This window comes from Mus pahari, chromosome 1 (assembly GCF_900095145.1).
Source record: "Mus pahari chromosome 1, PAHARI_EIJ_v1.1, whole genome shotgun sequence".
Lineage (NCBI taxonomy): Eukaryota > Metazoa > Chordata > Mammalia > Rodentia > Muridae > Mus > Mus pahari.
The window spans coordinates 73,929,510-73,952,871 of record NC_034590.1 but is presented as its reverse complement, the minus strand read 5'-3'; the positions used below and the strand labels follow the sequence as shown (position 1 = coordinate 73,952,871).

Below are 23,362 nucleotides of genomic sequence, written 5' to 3'. Positions count from 1 at the left end.
TCATTACTTAACTCATCTAACCTTATCTAACATAGTGTTCACAAAGAGCAAATGGTTAATGACTATACATTTGTGTATTCTATTGGCCAGCGAGTAGATAAACAAGCATGCAAAGTCTATATGGCTTTGATAATTTTCTTAAAATCTTATTCTTTTATTTATTTATTTATTTATTTATTTATTTTTTTGGTTTTTTTCGAGACAGGGTTTCTCTGTATAGCCCTGGCAGTCCTGGAGCTCACTCTGTAGACCAGGCTGGCCTCGAACTCAGAAATCCGCCTGTCTCTGCCTCCCGAGTGCTGGGATTAAAGGCGTGCGCCACCACGCCTGGCTTAAAATCTTATTCTTATCTAAAGCTAAATTTCACCAAAGTTCTCAGAAATACACTTTCTTACATCATGGCTGTCAAAGATTACTACTATTACATTCATGCACTATAACAACACATTATATAATAAACATTTTCATCTATAGAAATTTTAAAGAATAAAAGAAAAAAAGATGAGAATTTAAAGCATAAACTTATGGATAAAAACTACTATGGAGGTTTGGGTTTTTATCACGAGAAACTGATAATCTTAAATGTCTCTAAAATTAGGTATATTTTCCCAGTATACTCTGGAAATTTTGTTGCATAGAGTATGAAGGAATTCATAACTTCTTAGAAAATATCATTATCAGGGAGGATGTGGCTGTTTTATTCAGATTGCTGTATTCTTAACAAGGGATCCAGCCTGTGCACCTGCTTAGGACTTATCTGACGCCAGCACAATAAGTAACAGTGTTCTTTATGTGTCAGCACCAGATACGTAGGTGTAGAGTGGCAGTGATATGCTGAGGGAGCCTTAGAAACATAGGTCCTGGGCTCAACTGTGGAAGAGGAATTGAGGGGAGACTGATGCTGAAGTAGACTAAAGAGTAGAGTAGACACTGACAAAGATCCTCTGACACATCCTACACCCTACACAGAGGTAAATCAATAGGACTACAAATCTACTAAAGATGGCGTTCATATCTAGAAGTAATGGATGGACTGAGTGCTCAAGTACCTATTAAGGAAACCAAACCTGCACATAGGAGGCTAACAGTAAATGCCAGGGCCAAATGGCTATACTTACAAAGCTATCAAACATACCAAAACATGTCAATCATATGGAAACCATTCAATATGAGAGTAAAGGTTTCTTATTTAACCAAGGGACAAATAAATGCAGTGAAACTTCAAGGCTATTCCATAAACTGAATAAAACATAGATAAGGGAGGACAAAAATAGTTCTATCAGTCATTAAAGTCCTTAAAGAGTCACTTTTATGTCTAATTACACAGCATGACTGTGGAGTGATTTCCCTAAGAATATCTAGTTTAATTGCAGTGTGATTGATAAAATAACTAGATATGATTTCCTCCCTGAAGTTCATTCTACAGAATAAGTATGTCATGAAAAGGTCAAGAAGGATGTTTGGAAGCCAACCTCATCTCAAGATGGCAAATGGACCTTTGCGGTTTACCAATTTGTACAGGTTTTGAGATAAAATTCTTACTAGAAAGTTAAGCTTTATCAAAATTTTACAAAGTTTTTTTGGCCTGGAAATTTTATTAACATAATGCCATTTATGTTACACAGATCTAGATAACCGGGATGATATAAACTGAACTCGTTTCAATGAAACTGTTAAACAAAGCCAAAGATAGTGCTGGACTTGCCATCAATGGACTTCTACATTCTATAATAGTGACACTCTTCAGGGATGGAACACAATAAACCTTACAAACAAAACATTCTTTGAAAAGGACGTATTATTTCTGAGTTGTTAACATTAAGTTTGACTTCCAACTTTTACAGCAAGTTAATTATACTTGTTTGAAAATCTTGGAAAAGTAGAACTGCAGCACATTGGACCAGGAACTCAAAGGTTTTATAATTTTGTTCACAGTGAGAGGTCTCTTATTCTCACACATAAATGAAGTTCCCAGTGATACAGTCAGATTCACTGGCATTAGCTAAACAAATTTAAGAATAAACTATACTGAGAGTCAAAGTCAAAATATGTAAGATATTCTGACGTCATAATTTACAAATAAGCACTGTCAGTGCTGATTTGCCATCAGAGTTTAACAATGCTGAATAAAAGGCTTTTGGTAAAGTCTGGTTGTTTGTTTTGTTTGTTTTGTTTATTCTCATACGGTTGGTGTGCTTAAAATTTAAGAAGCACACAGTGACTAGATTTGGTTCAAAATGAAGAACCATTATTATTTCCTGAATTAGAAAATCTTTTTTAAAATCTTTTTTAATATGTATGACATGGGTCCGACTCTAAATACCTAGATTAGAAAAAGATGCTGCGGAGGACAGTTTGTCAAAATTTACCAACTCCTCCCTATTAATGACTGCATAATGTATAAATGTTCCCTTCCTATTTTGAACATTGACTCCCACTGGCCTTTTTTGTGCATCTATTTTTTTTTTTTATTAATACCTGGGCTGTTTTATTTCTTACAAAGTATTTTCAGTACCTGTCCTATAATCCGTTTAGTTCTGATGCTCTAAATTAAAGGGTTGAGAGCAGGTAGAATGACTACTTAGAAACTGGCCAGAAGAATGTGAATGCAGTGTGGTATATTATGGCCAAACCTATGAGTCATAAATGAAAAGAAAACAAGAGTGTAGAATGTCAAATGACGCATATGGAGGAGGCATCTGAGGGGCTCAGGAAGAAATGATCGCAGCACTGTATCTGTACAGACTGCATAACTTTTAAACTCCCGGGGCTGAAATAATAATATGGAGACACACGCACAGGTACAGGAAATACAGCCAGTCCACAGCCTTTTCAGACCGCAGCTGACCGGAAGAAAGCCTTTGGTTCATTCATTCGGATAGCCTCGGTAGTATAGCCCTGAAACAGAAGTTGGGCTTTTAAAAAGAAAGAAAAAAAAAAGTCTCTACACTCGCTCAGAAGAGATAAATCGATACACAGGAGGGACTAGAGAATCGGATTCAGCGTCTCTAATGCAGGCAGGCAAAAGTGTGCCTCTTCCTGTGTAAGGACTGGAAAGGACCCTGGGAAACCACAGGTGAGTGGAAAGGGTTAATGCTGTGAAGAGAGTCATAAAAGTTCAAAGATTCTTTCAAAACTTGCCTCTTGAGGTTGATGGACACTCGCGCTCGCCAATGGGAAGGGAAAGGCAGGCATGACTTCATCATGCTCACTTGCCACTGGTTGACAATCCCTGAGGGTGGGACCAGAAGGCCGGCGGTTAACCCTTCAGAGCCTACCGTGCCCTTTGCATTTCCTCTACTGGGAAAGATGAAGAGCAAACTGAAGAGCTCCAAGTTCCCCCACCTTCAGGTGCTGCTTTTGGCTCGAACCCCTGGAGACAGGATCTCTCCTATCAAAGGCATGCCCCCTCAACAGAAGTCCTGGAGTGAAGTTTGGAGCTCTTTTAAAAGAGCTGACCTGACTGAGGAGGAGGAGGCGGCCAGAGGAGAAGTTTGATTCGCTTTTTGTGCTGTCAGAACACAGACCCGCGTTGGAGACTTTTCCATTAATCTTGTAAAGTGATCAGTCACTAGAAGGATTGAATTGCATTTCCTGCCCAAAGATGTGGAGACAGATGACCTTTGCTGAATCCCTCAGACCCCTGGTTCACAGCTGGAGAGAGGATGTGTCAGCATTTGCCATGGAGTCTCACCCAGCCCTTTGTTCAGAACCCAAACCCTTTGTGCTCAGCCTGCTGCAGGGGATTTTTGTAGTTGTTGATGCAAGGTTGTTGGTTTTTTTTGTTTTTTTTTTTTTTTTTCTCTCTCTCTCTCTCTCCCTAACCTCCCACTTCTGAACAGCTTCTGAGAAACAAACTCTATTTGGCAGAAGATGGTATCTAAGAGCTGCCCCAGAGGGAGAACCAGAATAGATACAGGGGGGAATTTTGAGAGGCCACTTGGCCTTTTGGCTATAGCTATTGTCCCTTCCTGGGTTTCCCCTTATACAGTGGGCCAAACTGGAGGGAGTCAGAAGTCCAACAAACCCATGATGCCTCGTGTTGAGGTGGCTTTATTTCGAAGAAGACATGGCATCTCAAGTCGGAGGCACTTAGAACTAAAGCATTTAGGGACATGGCGAACCTAGACCGTGCCTCAAGATGCTGGACAGTGTGTTTTCTCTCCTGTGAAATGGAGGTTGTAATGCAAAACCCACTGCAGTCAATGCGGGTACTACATGGTGTTACAAAGAGACTCATCCGGTGATGGTATTCAAATGAAGCTGATGTTGTGGCCACCAAAACTCTCTTGCTTTAAGGCTCAGGGCGAGAGTTCACTGGGGAGGACGGAAGCGCTCCATCAGATTCCCTCTAAACCTGACCTCCTTGCTCTGTGTATTTTGAGTCTGTTGACTAAATAGTCTTGTCTCTTCCAAAAAAAAAAAAAAAAAGAATGTCAAATGACAAATGCATGAGATCCACAGGTGCCAAGTGCCTTAGCTGAGCACCCTGAAAGATAGTTGAAATACAGCACTGAAGATCTGGACATAGGAAATGATCATGGCTACAATGTCACATATCAGACTAGAGATAGCACATAAGCCATAGATGATGTTGATCTTGATGGTGACACAGGGTGGGCAGACATTGCCCATGTGCTCACAATATATGTGGAGGGGGATTTGGTGCTTACAAAATGGTAACCATAAGGTGAGCAAGACAAAGGGCATGGCAAAAACCAATGGTCTCAAAAGGATCACCCAAGAAATGATAAATACTACCTTGTTTGTCAGTACCAATGTATAATGAAGAGGGTAATGAATAGCCATGTGGTGATCATAGGCCATGGCTATAAGCACAGCTGACTCCATTCTGGAAAACAGGTGGATACAGAACATTCGGATGATGTCCTTTTATCTTGAACAAGAATATTCCAAGAATTGTGGGGATTGTAGATGTGAAGAGGCCCAGGTCAGTAGATGACAGAATAACCAGGAAGTAGAACATGGGCTGAGGAAGACTGTACTCTGTCTGAATTACACAAACAATGGTTGTATTCCCAAGTACAGCTGTCAGGAATACAGCAAAGAAAGGGAAAACAATCCAAAAGTGCTTAAGTTTTCTCGTCCAGGGATTTCCAGGAGGATGGAAGTTAGAAGTGAAATAGAGAAGTGTTGTATGAAGCCATCCTTCTGTGATTGTTATGCCAAAGTACAGCACAGAGCAATACATCACATTCACTGTGTAGACAACATTCTTCTGTAATAAAACAAAACCAGAGACTTTATCAGAGAAACTTCTATCATAGTTATTCAGGTTGCTTGGTCATAGAGATTTGAAAGTACAATATATCTAATATTTAACTAAAAATAAATATATGTCTGTAGAGGATTTTTAACCCAGCAACATGGCTGCTCAGGCAAGGGATCGCATCCAAAGGCCTAGATCTGTGTGATCTGGCTGGAATGCAGACATGCCACATAATCTTTAATTCCTCTGGCTAGGATACAGACATGCCCTTAGTACATACCTTTAAGGTAAAATTAGTTTGTAGAAGGAAGCAGTCATGTTTGAAAGTGATATCCAATTGAAGGACAAAGTGATGAACCAGAGAAAGATTTGACAGAATGAGTCGGAGATAGGATATGCCCAACTCTCATGAAAACAACACAAGTAAAAGAGTTTTTGTAAGAGCAGAACAGAGAGAGTGAGAGAGAGAGAGAATGAGTCAGTTGCGAGTCCATGTACTGAGTGCAATGAAGTAGAGTTGTGTTCTTTTGTGAATTCATGCAATTCTATGCTGGTCAGCAGAGGCAGTTGAAGCCAGAGAGTAAAATGGAGCCAGAAGATTATAACAAATCAGCAGAGTTAGTTTGAGAACAAGCAGAAAAATTCAATGAGGAGCCAAGAGAAGCCAGATTTAATCAGTCAGCTTGGAGAGGAGTTTGAGCCAGAACAGCTGAATTGAACCAGCCAGCCAGAGTTCGGAAAGAACTAGAAAGGGTGAGCTTATTCAGCCATAAGCCTCTGACATAACAATTACAAAAGAAAAGGTTACTTTTAAGTATTTTATTTTACTTTCTTATTTTTTCCACTTTATCGAGACTAGATTATTTTCTCATACAATATATCCTATCCAGGTTTCTCTCACTCTACCTCCTCTTTTAAAAGTGAGCAATGATGATAGAGAGATGTTCAGGTGCTAGCCTTTAGTTCCAAGCACCCAAGTCAGGCGGCTCACAACTAACTGTAACTCGAGTTTTACGGGCTCTAACATATTTTTCTAGAGCCTCTGTATACACTGCACTCTGGTAAACACACATACACACACACACACACACACACACACACACACACACACAAAACCTCAAAAACAAAATTTCTAAAAGTAGTAAAGAAAAACACTGTCCCGATATGTCTACGTACTCATCACAGCTGTTCAATTAAATGCTAAGTTTTAGTTAAGAAAATAGAGTGTACAAAATAAACTTTCCAGGTTCTAAGCTAAGACTGGCTTCAAAAGACTAGCTGAAGAAACGCATCGCACTTCCTGTACCATACAAAGGTAGTGATTGAGAATTCTCATGAAATTAAAAAAAAAAATGTTTTATAGAAGTGTTGCTTTTTATGACTAATTATATTGTGGACAAAAGTAGACAGATTTCAGCTGGACACAATTCATTAAAGCTATATAAGAAATACTTTCTTGAGCTGAGAAACAATGTACTTAATGCAGCAAACTAGGACTTTCTAAGGTGTGTGTGTGTGTGTGTGTGTGTGTGTGTGTGTACTTTGACTGATCAAGTTCCTCAAACCATCTCTCAAACTCTAGTTATCTGCTAACTTCTCCCTTTCTTGGTACTCGCACCAGAGAGAGGCACGTTGCCTTGAAACACTATTTATGAGCAACAGCAAAGTTTATATCACAAAATGTTCTTTTCTGAGTCTGCTTACAAGGAAATGCGTGGACCCCTCTTCAATGGTGCCCTAGTGACAGAATTTCTTGTCTCCCAGTATCTTTCTGCTGAAGCTATCAAGAAATAAACACGAAGTTTTATACATACACACACAAAAAACACAAGTATTCAATTTGTAAGGCATTGAAAAGCTACCAGGTGTTAGATTGTGTAGATATACTGTTTTTCCATGTTATATGTCTCATATTCTTGCTTTACCTTTTTTTTTCATTACATTTTCCTCTAAGTCAATAAGAAAAAGGAGTTCTAAGTTTCTTTCTCCTTCAAACATGTGATTTCCTAGAAAGGAAAATCTCTCGGGTACAGGAAGGAGACAATAGTACAGAATTATAGAAGTGAGTGCCAAGAAAGCTACTAGTGTAGGAGAGAAAAGATTCACAGACATATGCAAGGTACTTGCACAAAAACTAATTTCTTCTAGTTTGGTTTGCTCAAAAGCTACAATTTTCTTCATTGATCAAACAAGAATAAGAACTGAAATCCACAGAGACCTGGTGGTTTTTTTCCCCTCATTTTTTTTTTTAATATAATACTGGCTCTAGGGGAAATGGCAATAATGAAAGGTTCTTCCTGGAAAACTGTAACGCTCTGATAAATGCAGGCCAGAATAACATACAGCCAAGGCAAGATTCCATCCTGGAGCTCAGACTGGTGAGTCTTTCAGTTTTCAGCTTGCAGACAATTAAAGGGAAAGAGAAAACAGAAGAGAGGCCTAGAGACATGGGGCATATTAAAGTTAGAAATTGAAAATGAAGCTTTGATAAGGAATAGGGGTATGGATAATGAAAACTATATAACACTACTAGAAGGTTCTAGTCAGTGAATTTTAGAAAGGTTATTCTGCTTGGTGTCTAATGAATGATAGCATATTGTTGACATATTGTTTAAACTGATTTTGAAAGAATTACCTATTCTAGAAGTAATGATAGATTAAAAGTTTATTTGCCTTAATTACTCTCTATTGTCCATATAAGAGACACATAGAAACTTTAAATTATTTGGGAAAGTAACAATACTTGATCTTAATTCTCTTCAAATATAGATCGAATTACTCAGAAAACTGTTTTATGAAAATTATCTGATGCAGACTTCATACTCTGAAGCATTTAATATCATCATACTATACTATGTATACTAGTATACATAATCTCATATATGGTGGTTTGGGCAGGAGAGATGGATTGAATAGTTAGTATGTAAGCTAGACAAGTAAAAAATGCATATATAAGTAGGTGGATCGATGATAGACAGAAAGACAGACAGACAGACAGACAGAAGTGGAAGCAGAGAGAAAGAACAAAATTAGGTTGGGTTATATGTTATATGTTGGGTTATATTATCTAGGAAGTAAAAAACAATCAAAATATATTTTATAAAAATTAATTAAAAAGGAATGATTGATATATGTACTTATGTAGGTAACATCTATCAGATAAATATAGTAGTATCATATATTCTTATTTTTAAAATACTAAAACATACTTTTTGTTCTAATAGATTTCTCTGAGACAATTCTCTGCATACACATTCATGTATTGATTAAGTACTTGGACTCCAAAATCTATCACTGCTTCAATGATGAACCTGAAGATGCTAATATATAGCATTCAGCTAGATATTGAGATACAGGGATTGTGTGTTTCTAAAATGTTTGTGGAGGATTGTGTGTTGATTCTGCATGCTAGAGGATGTTGATCAACATGTATAACAGATAAACATTCGAATTTGTAATGTACCAATAGATTAAAACTTTTACTAATTCATTTGTGTTCTGATTTAATAGGATCTGGATTTTTAACATAAAGTCATCCAGAAGTTAGTTCAGTAATCTCTTGGGTGATTTGTAACACAGTCAAGCTAACAATCTTGACCCACCAAGATTGTTACTCTCATTTGGTCAACTGGATTAATCCCTAGTACTATATTCAGGGGCTAGTTGAAGCCTAAATTCATCAACATACAAGGAAGCCCTCTTACTAAAGATGGTAAAAATAAAAAAGTACTCATAAAAAGCAGTATTAATGTAAAATAATCCCTAATGATTGGTTATAGGGCTATCAATTTCTAAAAAGATAACTGGTACAATAGATTTAACACAGTATTTTACTTTTATTTACTGTATTATGTGTAGATTCCTCCAAGACTTTTCCTTGTGGTACGCAGTGCACTTGGAATTGGCTTCCAGAAGAACATATGGAGGCTATATCTCATCCCTTTAAATAGTACCAGGTCTCCAGTTTCAAAAACCTACCCAGAGAGCTACCAATTAAATGAGCGTGCAATTTTGAAGGCTGATTCCTGCGTTTTCCTATAAGATGATCCTTCCCAATGACACTCAGTTTCACCCTTCCACTTTCTTGTTGCTGGGGATCCCAGGACTAGAGTCTCTTCACATCTGGATTGGATTTCCTTTCTGTGTTGTATACATGATTGCTCTCTTAGGAAACTTAACCATCTTGTTTGTGATCAAAACTGAGAGCAGCCTCCACCAGCCCATGTTCTATTTTCTGGCTATGTTGGCTACCATTGACTTGGGCCTCTCAACAGCAACCATCCCTAAAATGCTTGGGATCTTCTGGATTAATCTCAGAGAAATACTCTTTGAAGACTGCCTGATACAGATGTTTTTCATCCACAAATTCACACTTATGGAGTCAACAGTCCTCTTGACAATGGCTTATGACCGCTATGTGGCCATCTGTATCCCGCTTCGGTACAGCACCATTCTCACCAACAAGGTCGTTTCTATGATTGGCATTGCTGTGCTAGTGAGGGCAATTATCTTCGTTATTCCATTTGTATTTCTAATTTTGAGACTACCCTTCTGTGGGCATCATATCATTCCCCATACCTACTGTGAGCACATGGGTCTCGCACGTCTGTCTTGTGCCAGTGTCAAGGTCAATGTAATTTATGGCTTGTGTGCCATATGCAATCTACTGTTTGACATAGTAGCAATTGCTCTTTCTTACATACAAATATTACATGTTGTGTTTCATCTCCCTTCTCGGGAAGCCCGGCTCAAGTCCCTCAGCACTTGTGGTTCTCATGTCTGTGTCATCCTTGCCTTCTACACACCAGCCCTCTTTTCCTTCATGACACATCGCTTTGGTAGGAATGTGCCTCGTTATATACATATACTTCTGGCCAACCTTTATGTTGTAGTACCACCAATGCTCAATCCTGTCATATATGGGGTGAGAACCAAACAAATCTATGACCGTGTGAAGAAAATATTATTGCAAGTACAAGGAAAGGAAAAGGAATAGCACATAATTGTATGAGGCTCGACAGACTGTCACAGCTCACCCAGAAACATGTCCTGCAGTAAAAGTCACTTTCCAGTAGGAAGCTAAGTCACCATTCTGCTCTAAGTGTTTTCAGTGTGTGGATTTTCATGCTACTTCACAAAAGATACAACTAGCCTTTTATTCTGATGCTTCAATTTCCTTACAATTGGATTGGAGAAATGTGTACCTTTTCTCTCTTTTATCAGAGACCTGGTGGGTGTTTTGCAAAAAATTTTGAGGTAACCATCATTATAGTTTCTTTTCTCGGTGAGACTGTGCTAATTTTCTGAGTGTTGATTTTATAACTGGGATTTTGAAGATGAAATGGTGACTACAAAACCTTCACTCACTTTTAAATTTACAAAGCTTAAATTTTGCTGGCACATTCACCTTATAAAGGGTCATTCTTTCCTCTAGTGCCTTGTATATCATGATAATTTACATCACTATATTCTTCCAAAGACCATAAATTTCTATTGTAACAGAGTATCAATCTTAGTATACTCCTATATTTATTCAAATTTAACAAAATATGCTTATCCCTTCCATTTAGCCCACTATCATATACATGCATATTTGTATATATCAAAATACACACATATGTTCTTTAAGTCAACTCAAGCTTTTGGTTCTTCAGAAAAATTTTATGATTTGCAATTATATTTTTTTAGCAACATAGCATATATTTTTATTATAACTATAGCCATTGTCCTGGTGGTATTTGTGTCCCTAGAAGGTATAAAATAAGTCTTATATATTTCTGTTAATAAAGAATCTATTAAAACTTTTAGTATACCTACTTACTTGTTGATGTATGTACATTACTTTTTATAGTTGTTGTTTATACAACTTTATATTCAACTCTATATTCCTTTGCTTACCATTATAGATGCTCAATGTTCACTTGGTTGTTTCCAAATATGTACTATTTTAATGGTTCTTGGTCTCTATACCCCAAGATAATATTTTCTTTGATAAGATATCATATGTGGCAATTTTGTGTTTAATTAAAATCATTCAATTTTATATTCATTTGAGCATTATTTTGCTGATATAAAATTCCAAATATAGATTTTTCTTTCAGAGGTTTGGAAAAGTTATTTTATTCTATTCTTCCTCCAAATATTGATTTGGAAGACAACTTGGATTTCTTAGCATTGCTATTTTAAATTTGACATACCTATTTTCCTTGTTTCCATTTATATTTTGTTTTTGAAGCATTGAATTTTCATTAAAGGGGTGTTTCACTTGTTTGTTGTGTTACATGTGAAACAAAACTTGTGAATCTTGTATGTTTCTGACTGAATTTTTGTGTTTAATATGATTTCTTCTAGCTTCACTTATTTTTCCTACAATAATGGGATTTAATTCTTCTCATTATAAAAATATAGTTGACTAAATGTATATATATAAATATATATGTGTATATATATGTATATATACACATATATATTATACAATGTAATGTTGATAAGAGAATAAATTGTGAAAAGGTTAACTGAAGCTAAGAAACTTATAATTACTTTTATTTTTATTATTTTCATGAGGAGAGGATTTCCTTTTTCCAAATCAGGATAGTACATAAATACCAAATTTAAAATACACCCACCCATTGCTGTAAAACGAAATCATTTTCATGTCTTTCCTATTATGAATAACAACACACATGAATGACATAATTATGCCAAGAGTTTCATATACATGTAACAAGGAATACAATTGTGAAATAGGGTGATATTATAAAGGAGTTCCCATGGCATCCTTTAAATCATAAAACTTTTAGAGTTGTTCATAATCCCTTGTCCTCCATTGTCTGGCTCTGGGCTAGCCTTACTGTTATAAGGAGTCTTAGGTGAATCCAAGAGCATCCTACTTCCCCATGGAAGTCTACAAGGCCCTTCAAGAACAACCAGCTTGGAGCACTGCCCTACCAATCCCTTGGCAGCAGAGTCAAGTACCGTGACCTCCACTGTCTGGGTCAGGCTCCTTCTGCCTTTCTGAGGAGTCCTGCTGGCATCAGGATTATTCAACCAACTCCAGGAAAAACCAGAGAGCAAAAGGATAAAATAAAATCACAATCAACAAGAGCCAGGACAATATGGTACCACCAGAGTCCAGCTTTCCTGCAACAGCAAAACCTTGGGTATCTTAACAAAACTGAGGCACAAGAAGATGATCTTAAATCCAATCTTGTAAAGATGATAGGAGTCTTTAAAGAGGAATTGAATAAATCCTTAAAGAAATACAGGGAAATATATTCAAACATACAGAGGCCTTTAAAGAAGAAATTAATAGGCATGAAGAAATACAGGAAAATACAATCAAATAGGTAAAGAATATAATAACACTATCCAAGAACCAAACATGGAAATAGAAGCAATAAAGAAAGCAGCAGCAAAGCAGTCCTGGAGATGAAAAACCTAGGAAAGAGAACAGGAACTACAGACACAAGCATCACCAACACAAAGAAGGGGACGGAAGAGAGAATCTCAAGCATAGAAAATATGATGGAAGAAATAAATACATCAGTCAAAGAAAAAGCAAAATCTAAAAAGTTCATGATGCAAAACATCCAGTAAACTTGTAACACTATAAAAAGACCAAAGCTGAAAGTAATAGGAATAGCAGAAGAAGATTCCAAGCTCATAGGTCTAGAAAGCATCTTTAACAAAATCATAGAAGAAAACTCCCCTAACTGAAGAAAGAGATGCCTATAAACATTCAAGAAGCTATAGAACACCAAATAAATTGGACCAGAAAAGAAAATTCTTCTGCCATTAATAATCAGAACACTAAATGTATGGAACAAAGAAAGAATATTAAAAACTGCATGGGTAAAAGAACCAAGCAACATATAAAGGCAGACGTATCGGAGTTACACCTGACTTCTCAACAGAGAACTTAAAAGCTAGAAGGCCCTGAGCAGATGTCTTGCAAACCTTAAGGAATCAAAGATGTCAACTCAGATTACTTTACAAAGCAAAATTTCCAATCACTATAGATGGAGAAACTTAGATATTGCACGAAAAAGAAAAAAAAATCCAACAAATTTTAACACTATACAGCCCTACAGAGGATACTAGGAGGAAAACTCCAACCCAATGACACCTGCTCATTTACATTCACAGCAGCTTTATTTGTAATAACCAAAAGTAGAAACAACCTAGATGTCCCTCAACTGAAGAATGGTTAAAGAAAATGTGGTACATTTACACAGTGGAGTAAATGAGTATATCTACTCAACTATTAAAAACAATGATATCATGAAATTTGCAGGCAAATGGGTGGAACTCGGAAAAACTCATCTCGAGTGAGGTAACCCACACTCAGAAACAAACATGATATGAACTCACTTATGAGTGGATATAGCCATAAAGCAAAGTATAACAATGTTTGTTACAGTTCACAGACCCAGAGAAGATAAGTATCATAGAAGGTTTAAGGGGGCACAAATCAATCTTGCTGGAAAGGAGAAATAAAATATGCATTGTGGATGGAGGTGGAGTAGGTATCCTGTTGAGGAATGAGGGAGAGAGAGAATACTGGAAGAGACAACTGGAATCAGGGGTGGGCATCTCAGGGTTTAGCTAGAAACCTACTTCAATGAAAATTTCCAGGAATCTACAAGGGTGACCCTAAATAAGTCTCCTAGTAATGGGGGTATTCAGAACCTGAACTGGCCATTTCCTTTAGTCAGGCAAGAATTCTAGTGAAGGAATTATAACACCAACACAGCTACATAACCTAAAATTTGTCCTGCTTTCAAGAAGTGTTGGGATAAAGATGTCATAGAAATTGTGGGAGTGGTCAACCAATGACTGGTCCAACCTGAATCCACAAGAGGAAGCCTATACTTGACCCTGCCTGGAAGGCCACAATCTAGAGGCTATATAGTCCAGAGACATAGGATTGATCCAAATATGTATGATTTAAAACAAATGTCAATGAAATGAGGCCTAAGAATATTCTGCTACAGTAATAGATTGGTGCTTAGCATAGCCATCAGAGAGGCTTCATCCAGCAACCAGTGAAAACAGATGCACAGACCCATAGCCAAACAGTAAGAGAAGCTTTGGGAATCCTACAGAAGAAGGAAAGGAAAAAATTGTAGGAGTCAAGTAGTCAAGGAAACCATAAGATAACCCACAGAACCAAGTAACCTGGCCCATAAGGGCTCCGAGACTGAACTGATATCCGTAGAGCCTGCATAGAACTAATCTAGGCCCTCTGCATATAATTACAGTTTTTGATGTTTGTTCTTGTGCAACTTCTAACAGTATGAACAGGGGCTGTCTCTGAATCCTTTGGAAATATTTTCCTCATACTGGGTAGCTTTGTCTAGCCTTAATATGAGAGGAGATACCTAGTATTACTGCAATTTGATATGTCGAGTTTGTTTGATATCCATGGGAGATTTTGCCCTTTTCTGAATAGAAATAGAGGAAGAGTAGGGTGGGGGAAAATGTAGAAAGAAGGTGGAGTGGAGAGTCTGGAAATAAAGAAGGGAGAGGAAACTGCAGTTGAGATGTTAAAAAAAAATCAATAAAATTAATTTTATAAAACAATTCATAAAATATTCTAATATATGTAAATGCACAATCCAGTATCTTATAGAAATGGCATCACAATTTACCTCTAGAAAAATAAGGCAGATTCTGTGTTGTGTAGAATTCAATTTTTTTTTCCATTATTTTATTTATTTGCTTTACATCCTGATTGCAGCCCCTTCTCTCCTCAGTCCCCCCCTCACACAGCTCCTCCTCTACCACCCTTTCCCTTCACCTCTGAAAATGGGGAATACTATTCTTCTGGGTACCAACCCTCCCTGGAACCTCAAGTCACTAGGCACTGAGGTCAGCGGAGGCAGCCCAGGTAGGGAAGCATGATCCACAGACAGGCAACAGGGTCAGGGTAAGCTCAGCTCCAGTTGTTAGGGGACCCTCATAAAGACCAAACTGTAGATCTCTACATATGTGTGGGAACCCTAAGTTCAGCCCTTGTATACTCTCTGGGCGTTCCCAAAGGTCTAGGTTATTTTATCCTGTTGGTCTTCTTGTAGAGTCCCTATCCACTCCTGGTTCCTCAATCCTTGGCCCAACTCCTCTCCCAAACCTCCAGAGCTTGGTCTAATATTTGGCTGTGGTTCTCTGCATCTGTTTTAGTCAGCTGCTGTGTGGAGCCTCTCAGAGGACAATTATGTTAGGTTCCTGTCTGTGAATCCAGGCTGTTGATCCTCTGAAGACAATTCAGCACATCGTTCCACCTCCCCCCACCCCAAATTGGCATGGATTGTTACTGTATTCATTTATGCCCATCTCACATAGAACACCTGTATATCTAGGCCAGCAGTGACAAATACAGCTGTCAACAGTTTTTCTTGCCAAAACAATTATATGTACAAGGATTTTCCACAATTGTTATTTAAACATAGCCAATAATTTGGACAAAGATTGTGAGGATCTAAAAGACTCTTGATTCTCTGGTCCCTGCTGAGGAATTGCCACTTGTATGAATACCCTAGGAGCAAGGTGTTTCCTGTGTCAATGTCCTCCTGGATACAGCAAGCCAACCCGTGAAACTTTCACTAATTCCTGTGGAAGGAATGCCTGCCAACATGTAGGCATGTGCCATAAAGACACTGAGCATCCCACCTGTATCAGCCCGGCTGGATATGATAGAAGATTCTGTGAGACAGATCATAATGAGTGTGCTTCCAGCCCTTGCCCCAATGGGACTCTGTGAGAGGATAGAATCAATGGCTTCTCCTGTTTCTCTGTACCTGGAAACCAAGGTAGGCATTGTGACTTCTGGTGTGAACAGTGGGTTGGAAATTGATGAATGTGGATCCCGGTCATGTCTACGTAGTGCCATGTGTCAGGATGCTCTTAGGACTTACTTCTCTGACTATGTACCTGAATTCCCTGAAGACAACTGTGAACTCTACTTTGATGAATATGCCAGTCAGCCACCTCTCCATGGAGGTCTGTGTGTGGATGGAGAAGATGAACACTACTGTGGCTGTGCGAGTAATGGATTTACAGGGGCACACTGTGGGATTTCGATGTGTCTTTCAATTTGATTCTAACTTCTATGTTGTGTATAATTTTTAGAACATTTGATCTGAAATGAGTACATATTAAATAACGTTAATTTGAGAACAAAATCATTTGTTATATCTATAATTCTTTTATGAAATATACTGAGAAATAAAATAATTAAATTTATTTAAAATTATAAAATAGCAAATTTCATGTTATAGAAGAGCACTGTATGATGTTTGAGAATATATTAACAAATCACTTCCTGTAATTCTTTTAGGGATTTTTGTGTTTCCTCTTTAAGGACTTCTACCAGAAGTAGATGCTTAGAGTCATCTATTGGATGGAACACAGGACCCCCAATGGAGGAGCTAGATAAAGTACCCAAAAAGCTGAAGGGGTCTGCAACCCTATAGGTGGAACAACAATATGAACTAACCAGTACTCCCAGAGCTCCTGTCTCTAGCTGCATATGTAGCAGATGCCCTAGTCAGCCATCAGTGGGAAGAGAGGCCCCTAGGTCTTACAAACTTTATATGCCCCAGTACAGGGGAATGCCAGGGCCAAGAAGTAGGAGTGGGTGAGGAGGGGAGCAGGTGGGGGGAAGGTATAGGGAACTTTCAGGATAGCATTTGAAATGTAAATAAAAAAAATAACTAATTTAAAAAATCACTTCAAAAGGTGACAGCCATAGCTTAAGTTTCTACATTACAAATTGTAGAGGAACTGGCCTTATATCATGTGTCCAAATGAACATTTTTGGTTTGGATATAGGATATTTTCCATGGAACATAGATTAAAAAAAAAAGGTGAAGAAATTAACAATGACTAGACTATACTACATTGATAGAAAGGCTGTTTATATTGAATTACAAAACCTCACATATGATCATACAGTGGGACTAAATGCTAAGTCAAAGCTTTTAAGAACTAAAGGGCCTTCCATAGAAGTGGGTGTTTCCACTTGCAGTTTCTGCACTGAGTCTCACATATTTGTGAGATAACTCAATTTCAAATTATAGATTTGGACAGAATATCAAGCTCATAGAACTAAATATTTGGATTAAATTGTTTCATTATTTATCAAGTGTTATGATGTCTCAAGATATACAAAAGGAGACAAAATGAATGCAAATAACATGACTAATCAAAGTTATGCATAAAATGAACCTAAGGAATTACAGAAGGAAGGAGGGAAAAAATCAAAAGAGAATGGGAGGAACGGAAGAAGGGAGGAAGGAAAGAAAGGAGAGAAGGAGGGAGGGAAGGAAGGAGGAAGGGATGGAAGGATGGAAGGGGTCCTTGCCAATATTTGATTTGTATCTACAAGATGGAACCCATACCTGACACTTCTCCTTTTGGAGAGAATTTATGAGTATAACTTCTGATAGTACTAGAACACAGAGTATCATAGCATACTCCATGATCTTCTGGCCCTTACAATCTTTATGACCCCCTACTCAACAAGGTTCCCTGAGTCTTAGATGAGAGCACATTTTACAAAGGTATCCACAGTATGTGTATGATGTCTATAGAAATAGAAGTTAAGTCAATATGTGAAATAAATGACAAGAATATCATACAGTAAAATTTCAATCGAACTTCAGAGATGTAAGTAAATCAGATGACAACAGATTAACTTTATAAAGGGAGATAAAGAAATAGAACTATTGAACCATAATTCTTTGAAGATATTTTGTGTACTATGTACTATGTGATTTAAAGCACAGGACATGTCTGGGTTTGCACTAATTCTTCTGATAGTATGGTTTGGCTATTAGCTTGGCACACTTCTATCAATGGGAGTAGATATATCTCTGATGCTTTGGCTTGATATTGAGACTTCTTTTTTCTCCTACTGGGTTGCTTTATTCAGCCTTGATTTTTAGAGCTTTTGTCTTGTCTTACTGTATCTTGACTTGTCCTGTTTGGCTGTCAACTCTTGAAGACCTGCACTTTTCTGAAGAGGAAATAGAAGGGGGAAAGACATAGGGGAGAGGGGAGGTGGTGGGATCTATTAAGAGTGGAGGGAGGATAAGCTGTGCTTAGGATATATAGTATGAGAGAAGAATCTATTTTCAAATAAATAGATAGAAGATAGATAGATAGATAGATAGATAGATAGATAGATAGATAGATAGACAGATGCATAGATATACAAGTACTTCAGTTGTTCATATCAGATTAAAATCAAATCTTTCTTAGCAACACACTGTAGAGATTCTTAGAATTTAAGTCAATATACCCACAAGTCCCATAAGTAAAGCTGAAGAAATATACTTGACACATATGCATATATGAAATTCTCAAATAACAAAATTTAAAATATAATGAGCATTCAAATTCAGTCTACTATTAAAAATCCAGAGATTAATACAATGCATGCAGGAGTACATTGTCACTAAGCAAATCCATTCCTCCATGCTATGTCTTAGAGACCACATTTTAAGACAGAATTCACAATACCTACTGCAGATAGTTCAGAAGTAGTTTAAGAAGCCAGGTAGAAATTTAAATAAAAAATAATTTGGATCCAGTAGTAATTATAGTCCAAAGAGAAAAATATATTTAACATACTAGATTTAAAAACAACAGGATTCCTATTTTGTTCACTGACTTATCTCAAAAATATGTCCCTTTATGCTTCAGAAAATTTGTTAAAAACCAACAAAGAAAACTTCAAACCAATTTCACTTATGAACATAGATGTAAAAATACTCAATATAAATTCAAAAAATGAATCCAAGAACACATCAAAAACACTATTCACCACAAAGAAATAGACTTCTTCCCAGGGATCCAGGAATGGGTGATTCAATATAAGAAAATCCATCAATATAACCCACTAACAAACAAACTTATAAAAAAAAATCACATGATCATCTTATTAGATGCTGAAAAGCCTTTGACAAAATACCATGCTCCTTCATGTTAAAAGTCTTAGGTCAGAAATTCAAGGTACATGTACAAACATAGTAGAAGGAATATATAGCAAGTCAACAGTCAACATCAAATTATATGGTCACTAAAATCATGGAAAAGATAAGGCTGTCTACTCTCTCCCTATCTATTGTATAGTTCTGAAGTTCTAGCTAGAGCAATAAGACAACTTATCAAGGAGATAAGAATTGGAAAGGAAAAACTCAAGGTATCACTATTTGCAGATGATATGATAATATACATAAATGACCCCCAAAATTCTACCAGAGAACTCCTACAGCTGATAAACACGTTCAGCAAAGTGGTTGGATACAAAATTAACTCAAATAAATCAGTAGCCTTCCTCTACTCAAAGGATAAATTGGCTAAGAAAGAAATTAGGGAAACAACACCCTTCACAATAGTCACAAATAGTAAAATATGTCTTGGTGTAACTCTTACTAAGCAAAGGAAAGATCTGCCTGACAAGAACTTCAAGTTCCTGAAAACAGAAATTGAAGAAGACCTCAGAAGATGGAAAGATCTCNCATGCTCATGGATTGGTAGGATTAAAGATAGTAAAAATGACCATCTTGCTAGAAGCAATATACAGAGTCAATGCAATCCTCATCAAAATTTTCAACACAATTCTTCACAGACACAGAATTCTCAACTTCATATGGAAAAACAACCCAGAATAGCCAAAACAATTCTCAACAATAAAAGAACTTCTTGGAGAATCTTCATCTTTGACCTCAGGCTCTATTACAGAGCAATAGTGATAAAAACTGCATAGAGACAATCAATGTAACAGAATCAAAGACTCAGAAATAAATCTGCACACCTATGGACACTTGTTCTTTGACAAAGAAGCCAAAACCATGCAGGGTAAAAAAAAACAAAAAAGAAAGAAAGAATATTCAACAAATGGTGATTGGTCTAACTCTGCATGTATAAGAATGCAAATTAATTCATATTTATCACCATGAACAAAGTTCAAGTCCAAGTAGACCAAAGACCTCAACATAAAACTTAGTACACTGAATATATTAGAAAAAAAAGTGGGAAATAGCTTCAAACACATTGGTACAGGGGGGAATTTCCTAAATAGAACTCCAATGGCTCATGCTCTAAAATAAACAATTGATAAATGGAACCACATGGAACTGAAAAGCTTCTGTAAGTCAAAGGATACTGTCAATAGGACAAAACGGCAGACTACAGATTGGGAAGTGTTAAGTTTCATTAACTCACCATTTATTTTTTGTAACATCCATTTACTCTTGAAAATACTTTTTCTAGATTTAACAGAATCAAAATGTTTAAGCAAAATATCTTTATACTGTGGAAATTAATATATAGGACATTACTGTTGATCTCAGTTTTAGGATTTATATGAGTTGTGTTGATATCAGAATATCTTCAGAAATTGAGCGCTTTTGTTTAAAAAGCAAATAAAGCCAAGTTTTAATTCTCTATGATGAAAAGACAATGATTTTCTGACATTGATGTTTGGATCCAATATCTTAAAGGCAAAACATTATTAACAACACTTACATTTAAACATTTATATAAAGAAATACCATACATATTTGAGGGAGAATAAAGAATGTTCTCTAGTTGCTTTTTTCTAAACTTTGTTTCTTTAATTTCCTCAGGATTCTGTCACGAATCTGCTTGGTCTTCACACTGTAGACAATAGGGTTCATGAGAGGAGGAACCAGTAGGTATACATTGGCCATGAGCACGTGGACAATTGGGGAAGCATTCTGCCCATAGCGACGGATCATGGATAGCCCAATCATTGGTGTATAGAAAGTGAGTACAGCACAGATGTGGGAAATGCAAGTGTTGAGCGCTTTTATCCTTTCTGCTTTGGAGGCTATACTCAAAACTGTGCCCAGGATGAGGATATAGGAGAGGAGGAGAAGCAAAGAATCCAGTCCCATGGAGAAGATGACCACCATGAGGCCATAGATGCTGCTGACCCAGCGGCTGGATACAGTTGTCTTTATTAGGTCTTGGTGCAGGCAGAATGGGTAGGAGAGTATATTGATAACCCGATATTGAAGCCTCTTCAGGAGGAAGGAGGCTGGAAAGACCAGGGCTAAAGCTCTTCCAGCAATTGCCAAGCCAATTCCAACAATGACAGTATTGGTTAGAATAGCTGCATAGCGCAGAGGTTCCCGAATTGCTACAAAGCGGTCAAATGCCATGGCCAACAACACTGCTGACTCAATAATTGAGAAAACATGAATGAAGTACATCTGAACCAGACAAGCATTAAAGGGGATCTCCCGGGCTTGGAACCAAAACACACTGAACATTGTAGGTAAGGTCGTGGTGGAGAGGCCCAGGTCAGTGAGTGCCAGCATGGACAAAAAGTAGTACATTGGCTGATGGAGGGAAGACTCAGTTCTGATAATGAATAAGATGGTAATGTTCCCTGCAATAGAAGTGGCATAAATCAAAAATATGGGGATGGAAATCAGGCCATATCTACTTTCAAGGCCTGGGAAACCAGTCAGAAGGAATCGAGGGTACAGGCTGGAATCATTGATGACAGACATTATGTTGATAAAGAACCCTTCAATCTGCAATGGAAGATATAAACATAGAAAATTAAGTTCAATTCCAGCTCTGTAATTATGAACAAAGCTTGGATTTCTACTCTGTACCAGGTATTTTAATTACTCCTCTGCTCATTCTATTTAATTAGACCTTGTATTTGCTAATTAACCCATTAATTTATTCTTTTATTTTATTGTACATTTATTAAGAACATAATAAAGAAAATATGGCAGTGTTAAAATAGAAAGGTCTATAATAGATATCTTAAAGCTTGTGAAGCTTAAGCGTGTGAATAGGGACTATATTAAATGTTAACTCTTCAAGCATAATTTTTTAAAACACATGGTGATATCTAAACAGAGAAGGTACAAACTAACAAAATGGCAGAAATCCAAACTGAGGATAAAGGGAGAATGTTGTGTTATAAGTGTAAGCAAATGTTGCAGGATCAGAGTGGATCTTCATATAGGCTCTATAGCAAAATTTAAATTTAAAAATGGATGAGAAATTTTTAAAAAGTACAACTTGTGGGTTTACTTTTATTGATTATTCAAGAACTTGGTAAGAAACAATCAACTTGAGAAGATTTATATTTGTTTCAAAGTGGAATCAGTGTAAAGATAATATCAATGTTCACAAAAAAGATGGAGGAAGCTTTTAGAAGGTTATTGCTAATAGTGGGTGAAAGTAATTTCTAGTAGTGAGTACCATGAGGAATATGCAGTTGTAAAATTCAGACAGAGAAAATGGAGACAGATAATACAGATCACCATGAACTTTACAAATCTAGTAGAGCTTACTTATTTTATTGAATTTTGCCATTTGTTAAAGTAAACAGAATAAAAGACCCATATAGAAACTTGGGTAAGCAAGTGAGGAAGATAAATCCAGTCTTATAAAGTTATGAAAAGCATGAGATGTACATGCCAAGAGGAATTGGAATATAAATTCCAAATGAGGAATTTATAATGCCTCATAGAGAAAGGATGGGAAAACACTTCACGGATAAACAGAAAAGACATAAACACAGGAATGCACTGTACAGTTCAAGAAGAGCTGTGAGCCTCCTAAGCAGCACCAGGCAGAGTTATCCGCAGATTGGGTATGCTAGGCACCGGACATAGCCAACCTTTAATTTATATAGAATGCTCTGTTAAAATTCTACATCAAAATTCTTATTATCCATTCACCAAGTTTTACACTTACATCAACAGAATCATACTGCAACTTTCCCTGACTAGTTTAATTATAAAATAACTAAGTAATTCTTTACAGAGATAACATGAGTTTTCCATGGTGATGATAATATCCTTCCTTTTAAGATAGAAAAAAATAAAGAAAAGAATTTATGTGCATATTATCTTTTACATTGTGATCTTAATGCTATAATAATATTACATCTTAGGAATTACTGCTGTTATAAGTTTCTGGTCTACTTCATCACTGAATAATAAGGATCTTTTTGGTACCCAAAATTGTTTTCTTTCTTCCTTATACCCACTCTCAGTAGTTTGAGTTTTCTTTAGTCTCCTTCTCAGGGAGGCACACCAAGGTTCGTGTCTTGGGTCACTCTCTTATTCCTTTGAA

General features: G+C 36.9%; 2 protein-coding genes and 1 pseudogene across 2 annotated transcripts; 1 reads left to right on the top strand and 2 right to left on the bottom strand.

The window, feature by feature from the left end:
- Window positions 1–2,488: 2,488 nt before the first annotated feature.
- On the bottom strand, window positions 2,489–5,212 carry LOC110320781 (annotated as a pseudogene).
- A 4,045-nt stretch (window positions 5,213–9,257) lies between these two features.
- LOC110330397 (olfactory receptor 52E2) lies at window positions 9,258–10,226 on the top strand. Its single transcript, XM_021210432.1, has one exon. It carries the CDS (start codon window positions 9,273–9,275, stop codon window positions 10,224–10,226), a length of 954 nt encoding a protein of 317 aa, XP_021066091.1. The 5' UTR covers window positions 9,258–9,272.
- A 10,594-nt stretch (window positions 10,227–20,820) lies between these two features.
- LOC110320702 (olfactory receptor 51G2-like) lies at window positions 20,821–21,774 on the bottom strand. The gene has a single exon (XM_021196863.1). The coding sequence runs from the start codon at window positions 21,772–21,774 to the stop codon at window positions 20,821–20,823; it is 954 nt and encodes a 317-aa protein (XP_021052522.1).
- Window positions 21,775–23,362: the final 1,588 nt, after the last annotated feature.